At 34.7% G+C, this 23,703-nt stretch overlaps 1 protein-coding gene and 1 long non-coding RNA gene across 2 annotated transcripts; one reads left to right on the top strand and one right to left on the bottom strand.

Annotated features, from left to right (window-relative positions):
- Positions 1–12,474: 12,474 nt before the first annotated feature.
- LOC104792989 (uncharacterized) lies at positions 12,475–13,781 on the bottom strand. Its single transcript, XR_769147.3, has 2 exons — positions 12,904–13,781; positions 12,475–12,781 (listed from the first exon to the last, which is right to left on the bottom strand). It is a non-coding gene; the product is annotated as an uncharacterized LOC104792989 (long non-coding RNA).
- A 181-nt stretch (positions 13,782–13,962) lies between these two features.
- LOC104699370 (PR5-like receptor kinase) lies at positions 13,963–19,105 on the top strand. Its single transcript, XM_087477596.1, has 5 exons — positions 13,963–14,755; positions 14,835–15,519; positions 17,542–17,576; positions 17,683–17,715; positions 17,800–19,105. Exons 1-5 carry the CDS (start codon positions 14,701–14,703, stop codon positions 18,963–18,965), a joined length of 1,974 nt encoding a protein of 657 aa, XP_087333722.1. The 5' UTR covers positions 13,963–14,700; the 3' UTR covers positions 18,966–19,105.
- Positions 19,106–23,703: the final 4,598 nt, after the last annotated feature.

Raw genomic sequence — 23,703 nt, forward strand, 5'->3', positions numbered from 1 at the left:
TCAATCTCCCCCTTTTTGACTGAATCTTGCCACACAAGCAACCGCAACATCAAATCTGAAAATGCACAGACAACACAGCCAAGACAAAACACAACCGTACTAGCAAAATATTCCAGCAATCAACACAAGACGGTTAACCGATAAGGACTTGTTAAAATAAATTGTTCAAAACCAAAACAGAAATAAAATAAAACAAGTCTCAAGTTTTAACAGGGGAGAAACACATATAAAATCAACAAAAACTGTGAGCAACAAAAACAACTGCTCCCCCATAGCTTAATCTCCCCCTCAGGTCTCTGAATCAGACTCATCTCCCCCTGCTTGTTTGGCACAGTTTAGTCAAAAATACCAAGAAACTAAACCAGAAATTTGAGCGAACCTCAAAGTGAGAAACTACTTACCAGCTTCCAAGGCATCTTGCAGGATCTTGATTGCCAACCGGATGGCTTTGCGCTCTGCAGATGACCCTTTTAGAGAAATAGGTTCAACAGGGACGAATGCTATCTTCTTCCCCTTTGTCTTTTTTGCATCTTTTGATGAAAAACTAGGGACAGGTCTCTGAGCAGTCAGCAACTGATAGATGAGACTGGGAAACGGCAACCGGAAGCCAGACTGAGCTTGCAACCCCAGTTGAATGATCTGGTCGTAGATCATCCGTCCAAAATCAAACGAAATCCCATGCATGATCATGTAGATCACCAGAGCCCTATTCGTCGAGATGTACCCCGTGTTCACCGTGGGAGACCAGTTGCTACAGCAGATCCGATGCAGATCCTTGATCACTGGGTTCTTGATTGCAGTGGACACCAGCTGATTGCAGGATTTGACCCTTCCATCAGAGAGAAACAGAGCCACATCCTCCTCCAGAATTGCAGCCGTCTGCAATCTCTGTTCACGCACATCCACAGACCTCAGACCAAACAGGGTATTGATACGGCTTGGAGAGAACTCATAGACCCAGTCTCGGACAAGCACGTCGACAGACTCCCCCTCAATCTTGACCGTTGGGAGATTCGTCCAAAATTCATAGACCACCTTCGAGTCGTACGAGCCAATCTGAGTAACGGTTTTAAGCAGCCCAGCTTTGTCTATGAACTCCCTAGCCTTGTCTGCAGCATCTAGTGGATAACAGACCTCTGGAGCGAGCGTTCGAGAGGCAAAGAACCCATATCGTCGAACAGCTTTTGAGGAGATGAACCGTTTGGCATCGAAGTCCTTTGACGAAGCTCCTCGAGATGCGGTGGATGTGCCCTTATCTCTGTGAAGAGATGGGCGCTTGGAGTCACGACTGTCGAGATCAGCAGGCGGTTGTCTTTTGCGTAGACGGGATGAGACTCCCTGAGATGGCAGGACAGGTACATGCACATCACAAGTAAGATCTACCACCGGAAATCGAGAAGTCACCTCTCTCGGTGGAGAAGACGAGGATTCGCAGGTCTCTTGATTCCCGTGAGAAGGCGAGGGAATCTGATCCATCCGAGTCGGAGATGCAGTGACAGACTCCTCGCAAGGCTGGTAAACCACCATGGCAGTCGCGGGATCGATCGGAACATGTGGAGTTGGCGGAGACAACGAAGATGGTGGAGTGTGGAGCTCCTCATCTGAGCTGGAGTCATAGTGGAAACCACTAAAGATGGACTTCATGATGGTTAGAGAGTTGATCGACAAGAGAAGAGAGAGATTTGAGCAGAAGTTTAATCGACACAGGATTGAAATCGCAAAGGTGATGAGGAAAACGCCAAAACCCTAGCCGCTCCTTTTTATACACATCCATGAGTCTCAATGGGCTGCACAAACTCGGCCCAAAGCATTAAAGATTTCCTGAAACCACTCAATTAAACATCAGTGTACACCGCATCTATTTCCTTATTTGACTGCATTCAATCGTTAATTCATTCAATCACAACTAATACCAGTGCATTAATAAATCTCATTCTTCCTCTTTTACAACCCAATTTAACAGATTCATGAATCAAACACACGGATACACACAGCCACTAATGATAGATTCTGAGGGACCCAGACCGAGAATTAAACACACATGAGCATCAATATTATTTTATTTTTTTATTTTAAATATTAAACAATGCAGAAATCAGAACACTAACCAGACCTTTGTCGTATCAGCCACTTGTTCAGAACCTTCACTAGAAACTATCACAACCTCTTGAATTGTCGAAGATCAGAGGACTGTTACATGTGGGTAGTCTTTCACACTGGCATGCCTTTAGCCTTCAGTCCATCCCAACATGTTAAGGCAGCTGAAGTTCATCTCTTTGAAGAGCACACAAATTTTTTTTTTTTTCTTTTTTTTTTTTATTTCTCCAAACAGCCTTATGATGACTGCTTCAGCATCTTGAGCTTCAGTGACAGCATTTAATTGTGTCAGCCACTGATTCGGAACTCATCATTCCTTAGCTTATTAAACCTTAGAATGACTGTGCATGTCTCTTCACAGCTCTTTGACCTCTTTAAATCATGACAACGTTTAACAAGATGGACAGACCGGCATGACAGGCAGCTATTTCCCACACTCTTTCAGATGTTGATCTTCTATATATTCCAGGATTTCTATGATCTGTTCTAGCTCCAGTTCCTGCTTTAGACCAACACAACTCAGAGAAATAGTTAGAGTTCACAGACACCAATAGACTTCCTCAGATTTATGAATATGTTGAAGTCCAAAGGCTTAGGGCGTGACTGGTTCAAACGCTGCGGTTGCGGAAGTGGGCGATTACGGTTTCAAGCATTATTAAGCGTTTTGAACGACTGGTTTAGCGGTTTAAAACTGGTGTGTTTGCGGGAGTTTTACGACTGGTTGACCAGCGGGTTCAATAGCGGTTGGAACATAATAAATGTGATATATAATATATAAATGTTTAAAAATATCAAAATTTTTATTAAACTTGATTTATAATTAAAATTTATTAAAAAAACACTAAAAATAATTTTTCAAAAAACAAATAAATTTCATATTGAAATACTTATTACTTTATGCATTTGACTTTTCACCAAAAATTTAATCAAGTAATTTGATAAATGACAAAACATATGCTTTAGATCGTAGATCTTTTCTCTTTTCTCTTAGATCGTGGGTCAATAGTTGCATTGGTAGGAATGGTCAAGTAAGAGTTGAGAAGAGTCACTGGTGATTTGTTTTAATATTTTTCACAAATAATCTTATTTTCTTAAGTTTCTGATGAAATATTATATTTATTTAGATTTTTTTGAACTTATATGCGAGGTGCCATTAAATTTACATCAAGTTTTCCGGGTTATTGTTAATTAGAATATTATTTTCTTCTAATTGTTTATTTTATAATCTCAGCAATCGTATCCGTACTTCATTTTCTCCCATCCTTAATGAGTAAAATGGTTAGATAGAAGATATAACAAAAAAAAATTATTATCATTGATTTCTTTCAAGTTTTTTTACAAAAAAAAAAATTCCAACCGCAATCACCCGCAACCGCAAACGCTTGCGGGAAGCAGCTTTTGGAATTCAGTGGTTTGGAGCGGTTGGGAGCGATTATGAGCGATTGTGTGATTGGTTCTAATCGCTACCAACCGCTACCACCCGCAAACGCAGCGTTTGCGGGAGGTAGCGGGAGAACCAGTCAACACCTTAGTAAACAAATCAGCCAGCTGAAAATCAGTGCTCACATGGTCTATCTCAATCAGTTTCGCCTCAACAAGTTCACGAACAAAGTGGTGTCTAATATCTATGTGTTTTGTTCTAGAATGCTGGACAGGATTCTTAGAGATGTTTATTGCACTCAAATTATCACAATGAATTAACAGAGTATCAGAATCCATACCATAGTCAGAGGACATTTGACGCATCCACAGGGGCTGTGCACAACAGCTGCCCAAAGCAATGTATTCAGCCTCAGCGGTTGATAGTGAGACACTGTTCTTCTTCTTGCTGTGCCATGAAATTAGGTTGTTGCCCATAAAGAAGCATCCCCCGCTTGTACTTCGACGATCATCCACAGAACCTGCCCAATCAGCATCGTAGGATCCGCTCAGACTGGTGTTGGTATCATTGGTGAAGGAAATACCAAAGTTCACTGTCCTCTTGACGTATTTGATGATCTTCTTGACTGCTAGTAAGTGGGACATCTTGGGCTTGGCCTGGTACCGTGCACATATCCCCACTGACAGACAAATGTCAGGCCTACTTGCTGTCAGGTAGAGCAAGCTTCCAATCATACCTCTATATAGTCGTTCATCCACATCCTCTCCTTCCTCATCCTTTGAAAGCTTGTCATTGACTCCCATAGGTACCTTAGCTTCTTTACTCTTCCCTAAACCAAACCGCTGTACCAATTCTTTGGCATAGGTGCTTTGAGACACAAAGATCCCATCAGCTGATTGTTCTACTTGCAAACCCAGGAAGTATTTCAGCTCTCCCACCATACTCATCTCAAACTCCTGTGACATGTTTTTCACAAACCTTTGCACCAGAGATTGTCAGGTAGAACCAAAAATGATGTCGTCCACATAGATCTGAACAAACATCAATGCATTGTTGCTGTTGAGAACAAACAGGGTCTTGTCTACACTTCCACGAACATATCCTTGATCCAAAAGAAACGTAGTTAATCTCTCATACCATGCTCTCGGAGCCTGCTTGAGACTATATAGCGCTTTCTTCAGACGGTACACATGCTCAGGATGTTGTGGATTCTCAAAGCCTTTTGGTTGTTCTACAAACACTTCTTCTTGTAAAATCCCATTCAGAAATGCACTTTTAACATCCATCTGATGTAATGTGAACTTGAGAGCACATGACATACCGAACATGAACCTGATGGATTCTAGCCTTGCTACCGAAGCAAAGATCTCATCAAAGTCAACTCCTTCGACTTGAGAGTAACCTTGAGCCACAAGTCACGCTTTGTTTCTCACAATGCATCCACTGGCATCACTCTTATTCTTGAAGATCCACTTCGTTCCCACTACATTGTGGCGCTCAAATTGTTCTAGCTCATCTTGCATTGCAGCAACCCAGAACTCATCCCGAAGAGCCTCTTTGTGATTCTTTGGTTCCATAGTGGAAACAAAACAGGCAAATTGAACGATCTCAGAGTCCTGAGAGACAGTGTCTGGAACTACAGTCTTCTGTTTCTTTCCAGCCAGTTGAGCAAAGTCAATCTGTTTGCCCCTGGTAACTCTACCCCCCTGAATCGCACCGATAACATCGCCTGAGGAGTGATTCCGATGAACTTGAGAAGATGGAGGAAGCTCGTCTGTTGACAGTCCAGGGCTGGCATGATCACTAAGACTCCCAGAGGCTTGCTCAGACTTCTCATCATCAGTTACCAGATTCTTGTCAGAGAGAACAGGCACCATATCAACTCGTTGAAAAGAAGTATCATCAAAAACAACATTTACCGTTTCCTGAACTGATCTTGTGCGTTTGTTGTAAACACGGAAGGCAGTGCTGTGTCCTGAGTAACCAAGAAAGATCCCTTCATCACTCTTTGAGCCAAATTTACCCAACTGATCCTTGTCATTCAGAATGTAGCATAGACAGCCAAACACATGAAAGTAGCTTACAGTTGGAGACTTTCCTTTCCATAACTCATAGGGAGTCTTGCTGGTCCCTGGTCGGACATACACACGGTTGATAATGTAACAAGCAGTGTTGACAGCTTCATCCCAAAACCGATGTGGCACTTGATTCCCATGCAGCATAGCTCGCGCCATCTCTTGCAGTGTTCTGTTCATTTGTTCGACAACACCGTTCTGCTCTGGGGTTCTTGGAGTAGAGTACTGATGAACAATGCCCTGATGCCCGCAGAATTGATCAAACTTGTCATTCTGAAACTCTCCTCCATGATCACTCCTAATAGCTTGGATGGAACATTTTTCACTTTTAATCTGCAGGCCAAGAATGCGAAAGCATTCAAGGGCATCAGCTTTTTCACAAAGAAATCGCACCCAGGTGTAGCGAGTGAAATCGTCCACCATGACAAAGATGAACCGTCGCCCAGAAATGCTCTGAACTTGAATTGGACCCATCAGATCCATATGTATCAACTGGAGTGCATGACTAGTGCGAATATCTGTCACTAGCCCATGAGACGTCTTGACTTGCTTGCCTTTGTTGCAAGGACCACATATGAAATGTGGATCACCTTTCAGCTTAGGAATTCCACGCACAACCTCTTGATTAGCCAATTTCATCATTGTGCGGATGTTGAGATGACCAAGTTTCTGGTGCCACAGCTCTGTGTCCAACTCAGCAGTCGTGTTAAAACACTGCATTGACGATTTCCACATGTAACAGTTGTTACCAGATCTCCTGCCTCTGAGTCGTACTGACCCTTGTTGATCAACAGCCTTGCACCCCTTCTTGGTGAATGTGACATCCAGACCTTCATCACACAACTGGATGATACTTATCAGATTTGCCTTCAACCCTTCGACCAAGAAGACATCCTTAAGATGTGGTTGAGAATCACCACCAGTTGTACCTTTTCCTCGGATTGTACCCTTTCCTCCATCACCAAAAGTAGCTCTTCTTCTAGATGTGATAGATTATCAAGGGCACCAGTCATATGCCTAGAGCATCCACTGTCAAAATACCACTTGGCCTGATTAACCTCTGTTTTTTCTACTGTGAAAGCCACATGACAGTAGAGATCATCTTTCCTTACATATCCCTGTGTGTTTCTTCTTACAGCTGGATAAAACTCACCGCGTTGCATCAGGCTAGACACACGATTCTGGAACTGATAACACTGGGCTTTGTAGTGAGTTAGATGCCCACAGTACCAACATCCTCTCCTTCTACTATGCTGAACAGGTCTTTCAGCCGTCTGCCGAAACCCACTCGAGGCATATGGCGGCATAGTATTCACCTCGGGAATCACCACCATCCTTGGGTTTCTTGAATTCTGCTTCACAGGAACCTGATCATACATTCTAGTCGTTCGAGGGAACTTCCTCTCCTTCAGCTCGGGCTCAGACTCCACGCCTTTGACAAATTGAGTGGTTGGGTTGGTGTTTGTTCCTTGATAATCCAGACCCCATTTCAGATTGCTGGATCTTCCAGTGCTAAGCAGTGTATCCAGATCTTTGGTTCCTTTATTCAGCATTCTGATATTCTTCAGCTGTTCTTCTAACTGCTTCTCAAGTCGCAGAGTCTTTGCCTTTTCTTCACTTAATTCTTTAGAGATCATTGCAACATGAAGCTGTAAAGTATCTCTCTCAGAAGTTAACTATTTGTTGTCTTGAGTCTTCTGTACCACCGTCTTGATGAGAAGCTCTATCTGATCTTCTACTGACAAATCAACCTCTTCTCCATCTGAATCAGAATTCACTTTCTCATCTACGTCCTTGGTTTCCAGCACCACATCATCTTCTTCATCTTCCTCAATGACACCCAGCAATGCAAGGAAGCTGTTAAGAACCTCTCCTTTGCCGACTTCTTCATCTGAGTCACTTTCGCTCCAAGTAATGTAAGGCTTCTGCTTGTTCTCACGTGAAGGACAATCAAATTTGGTGTGACCATAACCCTTACACCCGTAGCACTGCAGAGAACTCTTACGTCTATTGTTTGGACACTCAGACCTGTATTGTCCAAAACCCTTACATTCAGCACACTGACGTTCTTGCTTGTCACCCTTCCTGATCTCCTTATCGGATTTCAGGAGTGATGATGTTCCCTTCCGCTGACCCCTTTCCATCTTGTGAAAGTACTTCTTAACCAACAAGCCCACTTTTTCTTCATCTGCAACTTCCTGAGACTCTGCAACCTTCTGTTCTTCAATGGCTTTAATGGCAAATGATTTCTCATTTACATTTTTCTTCTTCTTCAGCTGTATCTCAAATGCTTGCATCATACCAACCACTTGATTGTACTTGAGCTCATCAGAATTCAACGACACATCTATAGCAGACCTGTGTGGTTGAAACTTATCAGGCAGACTTCTGAGGAATTTCTTGACCAACTTCTTGTCATTGTATCGTTTACCCAACACTACAGCTTCTTGGGCAATTCCACTCAGGCGGCTGCTGTAATCAGCGACTGACTCAGTTCTGTCATGTGAAGATTCTCAAAATCCGATGCAAGATTATCCAGCCTTGTACGTTTGACCCTGCTTGTACCCTCAAACATAACCACCAGAATATCCCATGTTTCCTTGGCAGCTTCACATCCTTGAACTTGATTGAAGATAGCCCTAGGTAGAGACTTGAAGATAACTGACAGAGCCTGTGAGTTATGTTTGGACTCCGCTTTTTCTTCGGCTGTCCATTTCTTCATGTGCTTAAGAACCATTTCCCCTTTCTCATCCTTTTCCGTTGGATGAGACCAACCATCTTCCACTGCAAACCAAGCCTCCATGTCGATGCTAGAGATGGCTTGCTTGATTGACACCTTCCAAAAACCAAAGCACTCAGGATCGAGTTTCAATGGTGATTGAACCGCAACAAAATCTAGTGATTTCTCCATACCCTTGTCGCAAGATCTCACCTGTTGAAAAAGGATATCAGAACTTTTTATCAGGTGCTTGGTCTGATACCAATTGTAAAGGTATAGAGAACGCAGATCTACCAAACCGCTTGGAAACGCGCCAAGCAAACACTTTTATTCAATCTTGTAAAAACCTACGTTTGTTACAAGCTATGAACCTAAGCCTACTCTCTTGTCTATCTATCACAACACCCTGTGTAGATCCAAAAGAGTAAAATGAACACACTCACCTTCAAAGCTCTTTTTGATTGTTTGAAGGTTTACAAATCTCACAACTTTTATCCCACGAGTGCTAACTCTTTTTGCGGCTAGCCCTCGTCCCTTTATACCTTACACAAACGATCTCTAACCTAGATCTTTGTGAATCCCTAACTAAAAGGAAATATTCCTTATCCTAAGAAATATCCTCCCTTAATCTCTCGATCAAATATACTCTCAATATCCTCGTGTATATCTTGATCTTCTTCTTCCTTCCTTCTCACGTTCCCTGTCACGACATCCGATAAACTTTATCCACGTCAGCTCATTTGCCACGTCAGCATATCAGCACTCTGAGACACTTCGCAAGCTCCTGTCACTTTCAGAGCTCTGATGCACTTTCAGTTATTTGCTTTCTTTGATTTGTAATTTGATTGTGTTCTTAATAACAAAATCTATACATGATTCTATGTCAAGAAAGAGTTCGGACTTTAAAGACCCGATTTTATCTTTTTACAAGAAAATATGTTTTGCATAGGTCAAAACACCCATTTTAACCATGTTTTCCAAGAGTTATATACAGTATTGGCCAAAGACCCATAAGTTGTCGGCATAATTTGATATCGTCTCGTTTTGTTGATTTCCGGGATGCATTTGTCAAAAAAAAAAAATTGTGCCACGTTAAGAAACGTCTCATCTGACCAAGAACTAGGAGAATAAAAAAAGTTATAAATTGATGTTTGTGAATCAAATGACCAAATTAATAAATTGAACCAAAGACATAAGATTATATATAAAAGAACTCTTTTGCTTACTGCTTATACATACATTAAACTACAAAACTCTTTTGTTTAAAGAAATCGAACAACACGTTCTTGTCTATGATCGCCGGAACAAGAAGAAACAAACGATGTCGTTGTCCTATGACGACGACTCTGTAATGTGGATCTTGATGATGATTAAAATCATCGGACCTTTCTTCGAAAATATAGTCTCTAGTGTCGGAGACAGTGAACATGTCCGGCGAGAAATCACCGGCGCCGCCGCCATTTCATTTCCAGATAAGAGTCTTCGTCGTTACTAATTCTGATCTAACCATGATGACCTTCGATCTTCTTTTTTAGTTTCTCTCGTTCTTGAAAATGTTTTAAGATCGAAAAAGTTCTTGAAAGTATTCGGATTTCTAATAAGTTCCAATGGTGAACTTGGTCTGTATATATAGAGAGACTAGAGTTTAATACACGGCGACAAAGAAAAAAAACAGATGGATTACCAAAGGAAAGTGAACTCGATTGTAACACCTATAACCGAATTAAACCGGGAATTAATTATAAGTTATAATGTTAAAAGCTAATTAAGTACTAAACAGAGAGACATTAGACCATCACCAGCGGCAGTGATGTTAGAGGGTTACTTTAAAAAAAAAAATTATTTTAATTGCATTTATATATTTATTATAAGTAACCATTAATTGAATGACACCTGTCAATTCTTGCTGAGTATCGGTTCTTCCTCAAGCAATTTGAGTATCGCTTCTCTTCTATTCTTCTTCTCTCTCCTCTCTATATTAATTTTTATTGATAAGTTTTTGAGAGTTTTTTTATGAGCACTCCCCAGTGGAGATGCCCTTAGGTTACCAATTCGGGCCCAACCAAGGTGGTAATTGATATAAGGAGTATTTTAGAGTCTTTTGATCTGTTTTCTAGGATGTTTTTGAGTCTTTACAAGTGTTCTAGGATTTTGGCATGAAATGTGCAAAATGGAGCAAATTGGATCATTTTGAAGCATCAATTCAGAAGGAACGAACTTGGAGTCAGAACAGAAAGGGAGCATCGATCGACACTCTTTAGCATCGGTCGACACCAAGTCTAAACCGACGAGAGAGCCAAGTTTTGGAAGTTTTACAAAGTTGCCGGAAGTTTTCCATATTTGCAACACAAGTCCCTGACGTGTTTTAGGACATATAAATAGTATTTTTAGGTTTTCCAAACCCTTAAGTTTTATTCTATCAAGTTATTTTCTAGCAGTTTTTGAGAGAAGGATTATTGAGAGCTTTGGGAGAGAGAGATCTGAACTCCTTTGTACAGAGAAGAATTTATAAACTCCCTCTTTTACTTTTCAATATTTATTGCATGTTATTCAGAATTATGATTTGTTCTTCATTAAACATGTCTGAGTAATTTGCTTATTAGGTTTAGGGTTTTTCACAGGGTTTTTATGATTTATTAGATCTATGATTTTTAGGGTTCTTAATCTTTTATGATCTTCATCCTTGGTTGTTCTTTATAATAATTCTTGATTGATCACCTAGAATTATTATCTTAGGGAAATAAATTGATATGAGAATATAATTGTTTTCCTGATTAAACCATTGATGAGCAAAATTACTTTCTGCAAAGAGATTTGATTTAGTAATTTTGTGAACTTATCTAAACCTGTTCTTAAAGCTGATTTTTAACTTAGAATTTTACAAAGAGATTTGGATTTTCTGGTTTTAAATTTAGATAATATTTTCAGTGAGAACTGATTTATTTTATCAAAAGTTTAGAGTTTTAGATCTGATTTTTATTGCTTGAACCTTAATTATTTAATTGATTTAATATTTCATAATTACCTGAAAAATTTCCTAGGCTTAACTCCTTTGATTTTCTGAATTCACAACACTTTCATTTAAATATTTGCATTGCTTTTTTAATTATTAAATTAACTTGTTTAGCGTAATAACAAAACTCTATAGTCCATTGTGTTTGATCTTGAGTCTCTGTGGATTCGACCCCTAAATACTACACTGATCTCTTGTTTGAGAGAGTAGCTCTAGGGATTAATTTGAGCTTATCAGTAATAACTCTTTATGAAAAGTAAATCCCACCAGGGTTCAACAACTATATTGGTACCGACTGAGGGATATTGCGGAACCGAACCCCCTTTGGTTAATTTAGGCGGTTTATCTATCTAGAGAGATCATGGTCTCTCTATTTGGCGATTTGAGTTGATATAAATTATCTCTTTTGAGGTAAAAAAAAAATTTGATTCTCATTTTTGTTTCTATCTTCCTTTTTCTCTGTTTCCATGAAATATTTCCTTTAGCCATGAGATTTCTTCATTAATCATGGTTTAATTGTAACTGTAATTAATTGCTGTTTGAATAATAATAATAATAATAATAATAATAATAATAATAATAATAATAATAATAATAATAATAATAATAATAATAATAATAATAATAATAATAATAATAATAATAATAATAATAATAATAATAATAATAATAATAATAATAATAATAATAAATTAAAAGGACGAAGATGACATTGCTGTGAATATGAAGAATAAGATGTTTCAATGGTCATATCTCAATAGCTCGTTTCTTTCACTACAAGAAAACAATCAATTTTCCTATAATAGATTTCGAAGGAAAAAGAAAGGAAACACCTATTTCTTACCAATTTCCTACGAAAAATAATGGAGGTAATAGCCCGAAGGAAATCAATTTTTGAAGGAATTTCGAAGGGAAATACCTACTAATTTCCTTTGAAATCATTTTCGAAGGAATTTCGTAGGAAAATGGAGAAAATCTTTTCACTATTTTCCTTCCAAAATGTTGGTAGGTAAAAACATTCTTACTATTTTCCTACCAAATTTATCTTACAATTTTCCTACCATATATGTTTCCTTCCATTTTTCTACCAAAATATTCTTGTGAGCCTCCTATGAGTTTCCTACCAAATTAATAAATAATATACAAAATTATTATTTTTTTCAATAATAATATTAATTCTGAAAATAAATTAAAATAAAATAAAATAATCATTAATGATTAATCTGAAAAATTATTGTACAAATCATATAAATTATGAATTACAAATTATAAAACAAATAAACTAAAAATCAAATTATTTTCTCGAGATCCACTGTTTTCCCTTTTTCACGCGCCACCAGATTCAGACTGAGAATTTTGTTCAATCTCTCCACCTTCGATGAGGCTGCACCGTTCTCTCTTTTGCACCTCTCCATACACCACCTTCGCAGAGGCTCTACCATCATCTTATCCATCGAATTTGGGAATTTGGGAACTTCATCTCCTTATTTCGAGATCTGCAATATAAACCAGATCTACATCAACTATAAGTTAAACACCGAATATTCTCAATTTTCAGACAGATTCGTTCATGGTTTTGAAAAAATTAGAGTGAGAAGAAGGGGAGAGAGAGTCGAACCTGGAAGCGTTGAAATGGTACCAATGAGGAGAACGGAGCCGCTGGAATTGGTGAGCATAACGACGGCGGAGGCGAAGGGAGAGTTGAATCGGCGGAGTTTCTGAGCTGTGACTTTCTGGGTATAAGAGTATCTCTTTCAGATCTCTTTTGTAGTTATAAGAGTTAGAGTATCTCTTTTGCTGTCTAAGGTAAACAAGAGTTGCAGAAAAAAGATTATTGTAAGGAGAGATATTTCTTTAACATAATTAATGTTAGTAGTTATGAGCCTTATTGATTAAGGAATAAAATATTTTAAAAATCAAAAACATTACTTAGATGGAAACGTGGTTTTGGGTTAAATTCTCAAGGTGAAGCATAAAATATGCAATTAAGTAATTAACAATAGAAAAAGAAATATACTAGATTACTAAAAATAAATAAAATTTTATTTACCTGAAACATCGTATAGTTTAAAATATGTAAACATCATTATAAAGTTTTGTAATAATCATTAAAAGGTTTTGGATATATAAAATATGTAAAAATCATTAAAAATTTTGTTAACCTGAAAAAATGTATTACTAAAATAATTATATAATTTTGGATTATAGCTTTTGAGTATAATACATAAACTCCTTGATTAGAGTTTTAGTGTTTTAGGGTTAAGAAAATGGCTTTATTTAAAAATTTAATAGTCAAGTTTTAAAAAAGTATCTTGATTTTTCTAAAACAAATTTATAAGTAAATAGTAGAGATTTGTATTTATAAGTAAATAGTTTAAAATATTTTATTTTGTAAATGTACAGTAAATATATATGTATTGATTTTAAACTTATAAGTAAATGAGTTTAAAGATTTACTTATAAAATAACTTAGAAAATTAGTAGAAATCATACCTCACTTGGTAGGAATTTGGAAGGAAATTTATTTTATAAGAAATTGGTAGGAAGATGTTCCTACGAGTTTCCTACGAAATTTCTTCAGTACCGCCTTCGTAAGAAATTGGAAGGAAATTTTCCTACCAAATTCCTACCGCATCTTTTTCTATTTAGTTCTTTCTATTTTTCTACGAATTTTCCTACGATTTTACGTTTTGAAGGAATTTCGTAGAAAGTTTCCTACGACTTTTTTACGATTAAAGTTTGAAGGAAATTTTCTACCAATTTCCTACAACAACTGTTTTACGTAGTATAATCGTAAGTTTTTGGTAGGAAATTTTTCTTACCAAAATTTTCGAAGGAAATTTGGTAGGATTTCACCATGTTTTCTTGTAGTGTTTGTCTGAAGTGTTTATGTGATTTGTGAACAAAATAATCGCTTCTTTAATCATTTATAATTAGTAGAATACGGTTTTATCATGTGATGGCACATCTTGTCTTTTTCGTTTCAAGTGGTTTTATGAAATTGTGAAAAATTATCATTTTTCTCCGATGACCTTATTTTATCATCTGTCGGCATGATATATTGATGAAATATGTGCGCAATCTGACACAAACATGCATGATAGTTGTTAGTGATATCTTTACCAAAGAGAACAAATGCGACCACGCAGTGTGGACAATTTGGAAATTATATATTTCGTTTTTAATTCAAAGTAAGTAGTTGTTAACTCTTTTCAATTTTTTCTACCAAAATAAGAAAAAAAACGATTTTCAATTTTTATTCCTACTTGCTGACTAATTTCTTGCTTGTGAACTTTTTATAACTAAGACACCAATTATCTCTAGTCTCTACTAACCAAAAAAGAAGAAGCAAGAGAAAACATATAATTGTTAGTAGTTCACTCTTTGGAACTTTTTCTATTTTTCTTTAAGCCAAATGACGGAGAGGTTGCCATTGATTCTCCTCCTTGCTCTACACTTGTTCGTGTCTGGTACGACTTTTTTTATGATGATTATTTGATTTATTGTTTGTTTGTTTTAAAATTTCTAATTTCTCAAGTTCGTTTGTAGGAGTGTTTTCCACTAGTATCATAACCCTAGAGAACAAATGCAATAAAACAATTTGGCCAGTCATCTTTTCATGGCGGTCACAAGTCTCCACCACCGGCTTCACTCTCAAGAGCGGAGAGGCGCGTGCCATACAAGCGCCGTCTTCATGGTACGGTCTTATCTCGGCTAGGACCCTCTGCTCCAACGACTCAGCAGGAAATTTCACGTGCGCCACGGGGGACTGCGAGTCCGGCGGGGTCGAGTGTCCCGGCGCATACAGTTGGTCTCCGGTCACTTATCTCTTATTTAGGATCGATGACGGCGGAATCAACAGCTATACGATCAGCCTCGAGTACGGTTACAACCTTCCACTAAAGGTTGTTCCATCAATCCCGACATGTATCAGCTCAGGTTGCATGGTTGACTTGAGCAAGACATGTCCAAATGATCTTAAGAAATTTGTCGGGCGAGATATAGTCGCATGCAATAGCGCATGCCGAGAAGACAACTCCCAGGAGAACTGTTGCACTCGTTACTTCAACTCAAAACAAACTTGCAAGCCTACACAGTACGTGGAGAACTTCGACCGCGCTTGCCCATTCGCCTATAGCTACGCCTTCAACGACAATAACAGCACCTTCACATGCACAAATTCAACTGACTACGTGATTACGTTTTGTCCCTCCTCCATTCCCAACACCACCAGGTAAATTCACATGCCCTGCTAGACTCCGATCAAATTCTAATTAGTTATCTGTTGCTTAGGTTTATTAATTAACTCAAACATCACACCACATACGATTACATATTATAATATGTAGATAGGGTTAGGTAGATAGTCATTTGTAGGAAAATTAAGGATGATGATATTTACGCAAATAATGTAGTCCATTTTCCTCGTTTGTTTTAAGGAAAAAAACCATTATATTATGTACACTGACGTGTTATCGTATAAATCAACCAGTATGTTTAAGACTTTAATTAAGATTTGCGTGGCAACTCTACCCACTTGAGAATTGAGATTACTTTACAGATGAAAGCAATCTATAGATATAGTTTCGCAAATAAACTATTACAATTTCAATTTGTCTATTTACTATATATGATTATTCTTTCTTTTTTTTTTTCTATCGGTTATAATATAAAGTCAACTAGGACTAGTGATAATATATCTTATCGAAACGCTGGTCTGATAAAATATCTTATCGAAACGCCCCCACATATGGCAATTAGTGCGTGCGTTAGTTGGAAGACCAAAAAAATCAAAATAACGTTTGTAGTTTACGTAAAGACAATTTTGGAAAACCACCAACCCAAAAATAATAAGGATGGACTACGTAAACTGGATTATCCTGATAATTTTGTGGTATTTTGTGATTCACTCTACATTTTCCAGATTAGTTTTTACTCTACAACAAATTTGATATATATATTCGTAAAAATCTGGATATTGGGCTCGATATCTGATCTCCTTCGTATTGTTATTATGATTATCAGTGGCGGATCCACGTAGAGTTTAGGTGGGTCAACTGACCGGGTAAATGTTGAAATAGAACTGTTTTACATGTAAAGTTGTAAATTTTCTATAGCATAGTTGGTCTTTTTTTAATAAGTTGATCCCCAAACCTCGGTTTGACTCCTACTTACTACACCAATTGTCTCTTTTTTCTATCTAAAAAGCTTTTAATTTTTTTTTTATGACCTGCGAAACTTTTTTTCCTGGGTCCGCATTGATTATAGAAATGTTCAAATTCAACGGAACTTTCACAACACTCGTAGAAAGTTTATTTTTCTTTCCAATAGAATTTAATACTTTTAAAATTAATTTATTAGTGTAAATATGTAAACAAGACTATAGTTTATCTTTCTTTGTTCAAATTAAGTTTAACATAAATTCTAAAAATATATTATAGAAACTAGATAGTCCGATGACACACACATATGTATCTTTATAGAATACTAAATGCTACTTTTAAAAAAGCAATGACACCAATGCCACCAATGCCACTTTTACAGTTGTATTAGTGTCGTTTACAAATAATCTAAATGGTAGTTGTCATGATTTTGGTTCAACGTTGAGATAAAGATTTTAACATATAAAGCTTGTAACTCAAAACTACAAAGCAAATACAACACCACTAGGCTCAAATTCTTTATTCTTAGAATATAAATATTGATTACTAGCTTCACTTACCTTTAACTACTGAGTTATAAAAAAAATTAAACTCAAAAACTCATGTTTTGGCGTCTAATTTCGATTATGCAATTTTAACGCCAAAATTCAGTTATATAACTCTGTGAAATTCCCCTGTTTCGATATCAATTGGTATCTGGTGGTTTGATGCGAACAAGATTATGGAGTTTTGGCATCAAAGTGGAATTTCACGGTTTTGCTGCAAATTGGATCCCTCGGTTTTGGCATTGAATGAAACATGATATTGTGATTTTGACACCAGTATAGAATTATGCGGTTTTGGTGTCTAAAGTCTAAATAAGACTATGTGATTGCCGGCCCAAACCACGAACTATTGTTTTGGAGCCAAAACAAAATTATAGTATTTTTTTTTAGGCAAAAAAAATTCTAGGATATTTGTTCCAAAACAAGATTCCAGGATTTAATAGAATGATAAATCTAAATTTTATGATCTACATTTAGAAAATAGTACTTTATATTTTTGGTTGTTTTGGATGCAATTTAATAAGCTAATACATGTAATTATGTTACCAGAAGCTCGATGGCTCCATTACCAGCGGAACCAAAACGTAAGTTTATTTTTATTTTTTATTCCTCCTATAATAATGTATGAGATGTTTATTTTGGTTTTGTTTAACTAATGCTAATCATAATTTTTTTTTGATACATTGGCAGATAATTCTCAAGGGATGTTAAATACCATACTTGGTACCACCTAATTCAATGCAATCATATCTCTGTTACCCTATCATGTACATATAACACCTAAGTTTTGCTTGTTTTATCTTCCAGGAGTCGCAGCAGCTTTAGCTGTGTTGATCATTATTGTTGTGATTGTGGTAGTTGTGAGAGCAAAGAATGCGAAAAGAAAGAATGAATTAAGTGACGAGAACATTGACGCGGTTGTGATGTTGAAGAGATATAGTTTTGAACAAGTCAAGAAGATGACAAACTCGTTTGCTCATGTTCTAGGGAAAGGAGGATTTGGCATTGTCTATAAAGGAAAATTACCCGATAAGAGCGGTCGAGATATTGCACTGAAGATCTTGAAAGAGTCATCACAGGGTAATGGAGAAGAGTTCATCAATGAACTAGTTAGCATGAGTAGAGCATCTCATGTTAATATCGTTTCTCTCTTTGGATTTTGCTATGAAGGGAACAACAGAGCTATAATTTATGAGTTCATGCCGAATGGATCGCTTGACAAGTTTATTTCCGAGAATATGTCAACGAAGAAAGACTGGAAAGCTTTATACAACATTGCGGTAGGTGTTGCTCGCGGGTTAGAGTACTTGCACAATAGTTGTGTATCCAAGATTGTGCATTTTGATATAAAGCCTCAGAATATACTCATAGACGAAGACTTTTGTCCAAAGATTTCGGATTTCGGACTTGCGAAGCTCGGCAAACGGAAAGAAAGTATCATATCCATGTTAGATGCAAGAGGGACCGTAGGGTATATTGCTCCTGAAATGTTTTCCAAAAACTATGGAGGAGTTTCACATAAGTCGGATGTGTATAGTTATGGAATGGTGGTTCTTGAGATGATCGGGGCAACAAAAAGAGAAGGAGTTGAAACTTCTACGTCCAATAAAAGTTCAGTGTACTTTCCAGATTGGGTCTATGACGATCTTGAGAGGAAAGAAACCATGAGAATTTTAGAAGATCATGTAATCGAAGAAGAAGATGAGAAGATAGTTAAGAAAATGACATTAGTGGGTTTGTGGTGTATACAGAATACTCCATATGATCGTCCTCCAATGAGAAAAGTTGTTCAAATGTTAGAGGGGAGTCTAGATGCTCTACAGGTTCCACCTAAGGCTCCGTTGAGTTTACAAGTTGTAACGGATTGGGAAAATGCTGAAGATAGTCAGCAGTCTTCGACACTAAGCTTGTTAGAGAGGAAACCTCCTTCGACTGGCCAATATACTCCAGGAGTTTCCAAAGAAGCTGTTTAAGATTTTGTGAAAGAGAAACAAGGTATTTCATGATCCTCGTAAACCAAAGGCAACAAGAATGTTGTAAAAATGTTGGGATCTTCTTGTTGGATTCTTGATGAACTCAATTTTTATAATTAAATATTGCTGTTGCTTCATCATTCATTCGTGCGTAAGTACTACTTCAAGCAATTGAGCCGGCACTTGTGGTTCAAGATAGATGTTCTTCAAATATATTTATTCTATAAAAACATCTATGGAATATTGCTGGTTTAGTAGATTAACCAAATAGTTTGTATGTCCTAGAATGTATATGTTTAGATAAATGTACAATAAGTAATATTTAGAATGTATATGTTTAGATAAATGTACAATAAGTAAGTTGCTAATCGTCACATACAACAATCGTAATTTTGAATATGAAACCATCCGATCGTATGAGGTGACTCAATAACGACCTTACTTAACGTACTACTTCTTTGTGTTTAATTTGTATACTAATCTATATATAATAGCAATATGAATAAATACCACCAAAAGTTGTATTTTTTCAATTGTGTCTTTTGGATAATTTTCTAAAAAAATTTGCAGAAAATTTTAATTTTATGTTTTACGAAAAGTTGCGATTGTTCATTGTAACGTTTTTTTTTTTTGAAAAGTTGCAAGTGCTCATTGTAGAGTTGTGTTTTTCGAATATTTGTATCTTTTAAAATCTATATATATTTGTCGGCTTGAACTGTTTTCATTTTTTTGCCATAACATAAAATAATATAAAATTTAATATCGACGGTTTTTACAGCTTTCTAAATTATTCTCTAGCATTCATTATTTTAAAAGTAAATCCTCCAATTCTTGATTTAACAAAAGATTTTTGGAATGATGACTCTAAATTTCAACTTTTAGAAGAAAAGAGATAATTTTGATTTGTCACTTCAATATAAAAGGATATTTTCATTAAATAAATTTTTATATTTCTTTTTAAAAAAACATAAGTTGCGTCTGTTCATTGTAGAGTTGTGTCTTTTACCATAAATATCTATATAATATATTTATTTTAAAAAAAATCATACAATTGCGTCTGTTTATTGCAGAGTTGTGTCTTTTACAATAAAAAATCTATATAATAATAACAATCTGAATAAATGCGAAGAATAGTCGCATCTTTTCATCCTAATTTTTCATTAAAAAAATTCATTTGCATCTTTTCATCGTGACTTTTCGTTAAAAAATTATTATTTAATTATTCTTTTGTCAAAAAAGTTATATGGTTGCGTCTCTTTAGAAAGTTGCATCTGTTGAATGTAGAGTTGTGTCTCTTACAAACAGTTGTGACTTTTGTATATAATATTAGCAATATGAATAAATGCAAAGACTTTTGTATATAATATTAGCAATATTAATAAATGGGAAGAACAATTGCGTCTTTTCATCGTGACCTTTTATTAAAAAATTATGACTTTTCATTAAAAAAAATTCAGTTGCATCTTTTCATGGTGACTTTTTATTAAAAAATATTATTTAATTATTCTTTTGACAAAAAAATTATATGGTTGCGTCTCTTTAGAAAGTTGCATCTGTTGAATGTAGAGTTGTGTCTTTTACAAACATTTAAGATTTTTGTACATAATATTAGCAATATGAATAAATGCAAAGAACAATTGCGTCTTTTCATCGTGACTTTTTATTCAAAAAATTGTGAATTTTCATTAAAAAAATCATTTGCATCTTTTCATCGTGACTTTTCATTAAAAAATTATTATTTAATTATTTTTTTGACAAAAAAATTATATGGTTGCGTTTCTTTAGAAAGTTGCATCTATTGAATGTAGAGATGTGTCTCTTACAAACAGCTATGACTTGTGTATATAATATTAGCAATATAAATAAATGCGAAGAACAGTTGCGTCTTTTCATCATGACTTTTTATTAAAAAAAATTATTATTATTTTTTTGTTGACAAAAAGTTTATATGGTCGCGTCTCTTTAGAAAGTTGCATCTGTTGAATGTAGAGTTGTATCTTTTACAAACAGTTGTGTTTTTTACGAACAATTGTATCTATTTAAATTTTTACATCTTTAGCAATTCTGTCTATTCATATATTCTTATCTTTAGTAATCTATATAAATTTTTTTTCTTCTATAACAATTTCAAACTTTCCTTTTAGTTCAAATGTACACGTCTTTAGGATTATATATATTTGTTCTTCTTTTGGGAAATTTTTAAACTTTCTTTTTAACATATGATAATAGCAAACTGAATAAATGCGAAGAACAATTGCGTCTTTTCATTATGACTTTCATAAAAAAAAAATTTATTTTTTTGACAAAAGAATTATATTGTTGCGTCTTTTTGAAAAATTGTAAATGTATATTTACTATAAAGTTGTGTGTCTTACGAACATTTGTAACTTTTTCGAACAGTTGTGTCTATTCAAATGTTCACATCTTTAACTAAGTATAATTCTTCATAAATTATCTTTATTTATTAAAACATATTAAAAGAAATTATCCTAACCGTTTAATTGAAGCATTGAAAAATTTGGTAAATTTAATATTTAAGATCACATAACTCGAATAAACTCTGTTTTCATTTACTAATCATGTAAGTGCAATCCTATTTATGTGTAAGTTACTTAGAAAACATTGTTTTCATTTATTTCATCTATTTATATTAATATTTCAATTGTTCCAAATTTTTAATAATCAACCATTTGCAAGTATTTTTTAAAATTACTAAATATATATTATTATAAGAATGAATTTTTTTTGTAAGGATTATTGATTTAACTAAAGGTTTATGGATTTTTCTTAAAAATAAAGTTTTAAATTTTGAATGAAGTCATTTAGATTATAAATCTCTTTATATTTTTTTCACTCATAATTGTTTTTACCTTTACAAAAAACTAGATAAATAACCAACATCTTGTACGAAGAAAAATACGTAGTAAGTACATTTAATATTGGATTAACTAGCTATATAATCTATTAGAATTGTCAAAATATTTAATGACTTTAGACTTTTTTATATATCATATGTTATGTCTACAAAACGATAGTTGTTTGTATTATATATTCATCTACAATTCCACGTCTATGAATATAGATGTATCTATATTCATTTTTATTAATGTATATTATAATTGAGTTATAAGTGAAATGTGTGATAATTTTTGTTTATTTATATTTAAATTTGAGATTGATTGGTAATCTTCTTATTCTTAACACTGATTCTTTAATAATTTTAAAAACCAGCGACTAAATATAGTGAGAGTGATGAAGAAAATCGACACTTGTGTCGCTTAAATACATCACCGAAAAAACCAGTGACAGAAACACGGTGCACTAATTCACAGAAGATATTGATGGAAATGATTAAAAGAGAAAATTGCACTATAATTACAGTCGTCATAAGGTGTCGCTGAGACTCACAAACGAACAAGGCTTATGTCTAAAAGAAATAAGGTTATTAATTTGATAAATTTTGATTTATTGATTTCGGAAATATAAATATGTAAACATATTCATTTATAAAAACATATTTGAGTTCTGTGAAACATTTTAAATAATTAATTTAATTGAATTCAAATATTTAATTTGAATGAATTAAAATGATGTCATTTTATGAGTGGTCTCAATTAATTTTTATTGTCTTTTCAACTTTTTAAAAGATTATTTTGGAAATTTATAGTGTTTTCATACAATGTTTTTAACAATTAAAACAAAAAAGAAAGATATTTAAACTGATAAATCTAATAAATCTGAAAAAAAACATTAGAGTTCAAAATTACCAAATAAATAATTTTACATTTCTTTCAAATTAACACTATATATGGTGATGTCATACGTAAACATATAAGCATTTATAGATATAAATATGTTTAACTATATAACTATGTGGGAATACATATAAGAATCTACTTATCTTCAAATGTATAATTGTAGGCAACGAATAATTATGTAATATTAAAGTAAAAAACAGAATTAAATAAAATATGGAGATTTCATTACATTAAAAATTATTTTAAATATGCAACTACCTATTATATATTTATAGCACTAATCATTATTTATTTAATTGTAAAGATTTGTATCCCCTATCTGCATATTTTAATTGTAATTTTTCTCAAAATAATTGAGTGAAATATGTGTAAATTACATCAATGATAAAATCTATAAATATTCTAGCCAAAAGATAACCCACTAATTAAATGGACTTAAAAGTTCACTGAGAACGATACGTCAACATAAAAATTTCGTTAATTACACGTTAAACTAAATTTATTTTTTAAAAATATTTCTCAAAATATTTTTAAGAGTTGTATTTTTGGAATTTATTATACCATAATTTAAAAATATATATATTAAAGAAATTTTATAATAAATATTTTATTAAAATGAGTTTCCCCGCGATATCGCGGGGACTTAATACCTAGTGTATATAATAATAACAGTTTAAATAAATACTAGTAATAGTTGCGATTTTTCATCGTATCTTTTGGTTAAATAATTTTTCTTTTCAAAATCATAAGCTTGCGATTTTGCGGGCGGCCTGAGTCCTAATTTTATATAATGACTCTCAAATTCATATCATCGTTTTTGAATATACCCAGCCACCTCATGAGCTGATACGTTTGTAGTGGAAGAAAATATCCTATATTTTTTTATCTAGTCTTCATATTATAAAATGTAGCCGACAAAGCTTTTATTTGGGTGATTAAATATCAGCATCAACTTGGATTGCATATTTGCATCATCTCTT

This window comes from Camelina sativa, chromosome 12, assembly GCF_030686135.1.
Source record: "Camelina sativa cultivar CO46 ecotype springtype chromosome 12, ASM3068613v1".
Classification (NCBI taxonomy): Eukaryota; Viridiplantae; Streptophyta; class Magnoliopsida; order Brassicales; family Brassicaceae; genus Camelina; species Camelina sativa.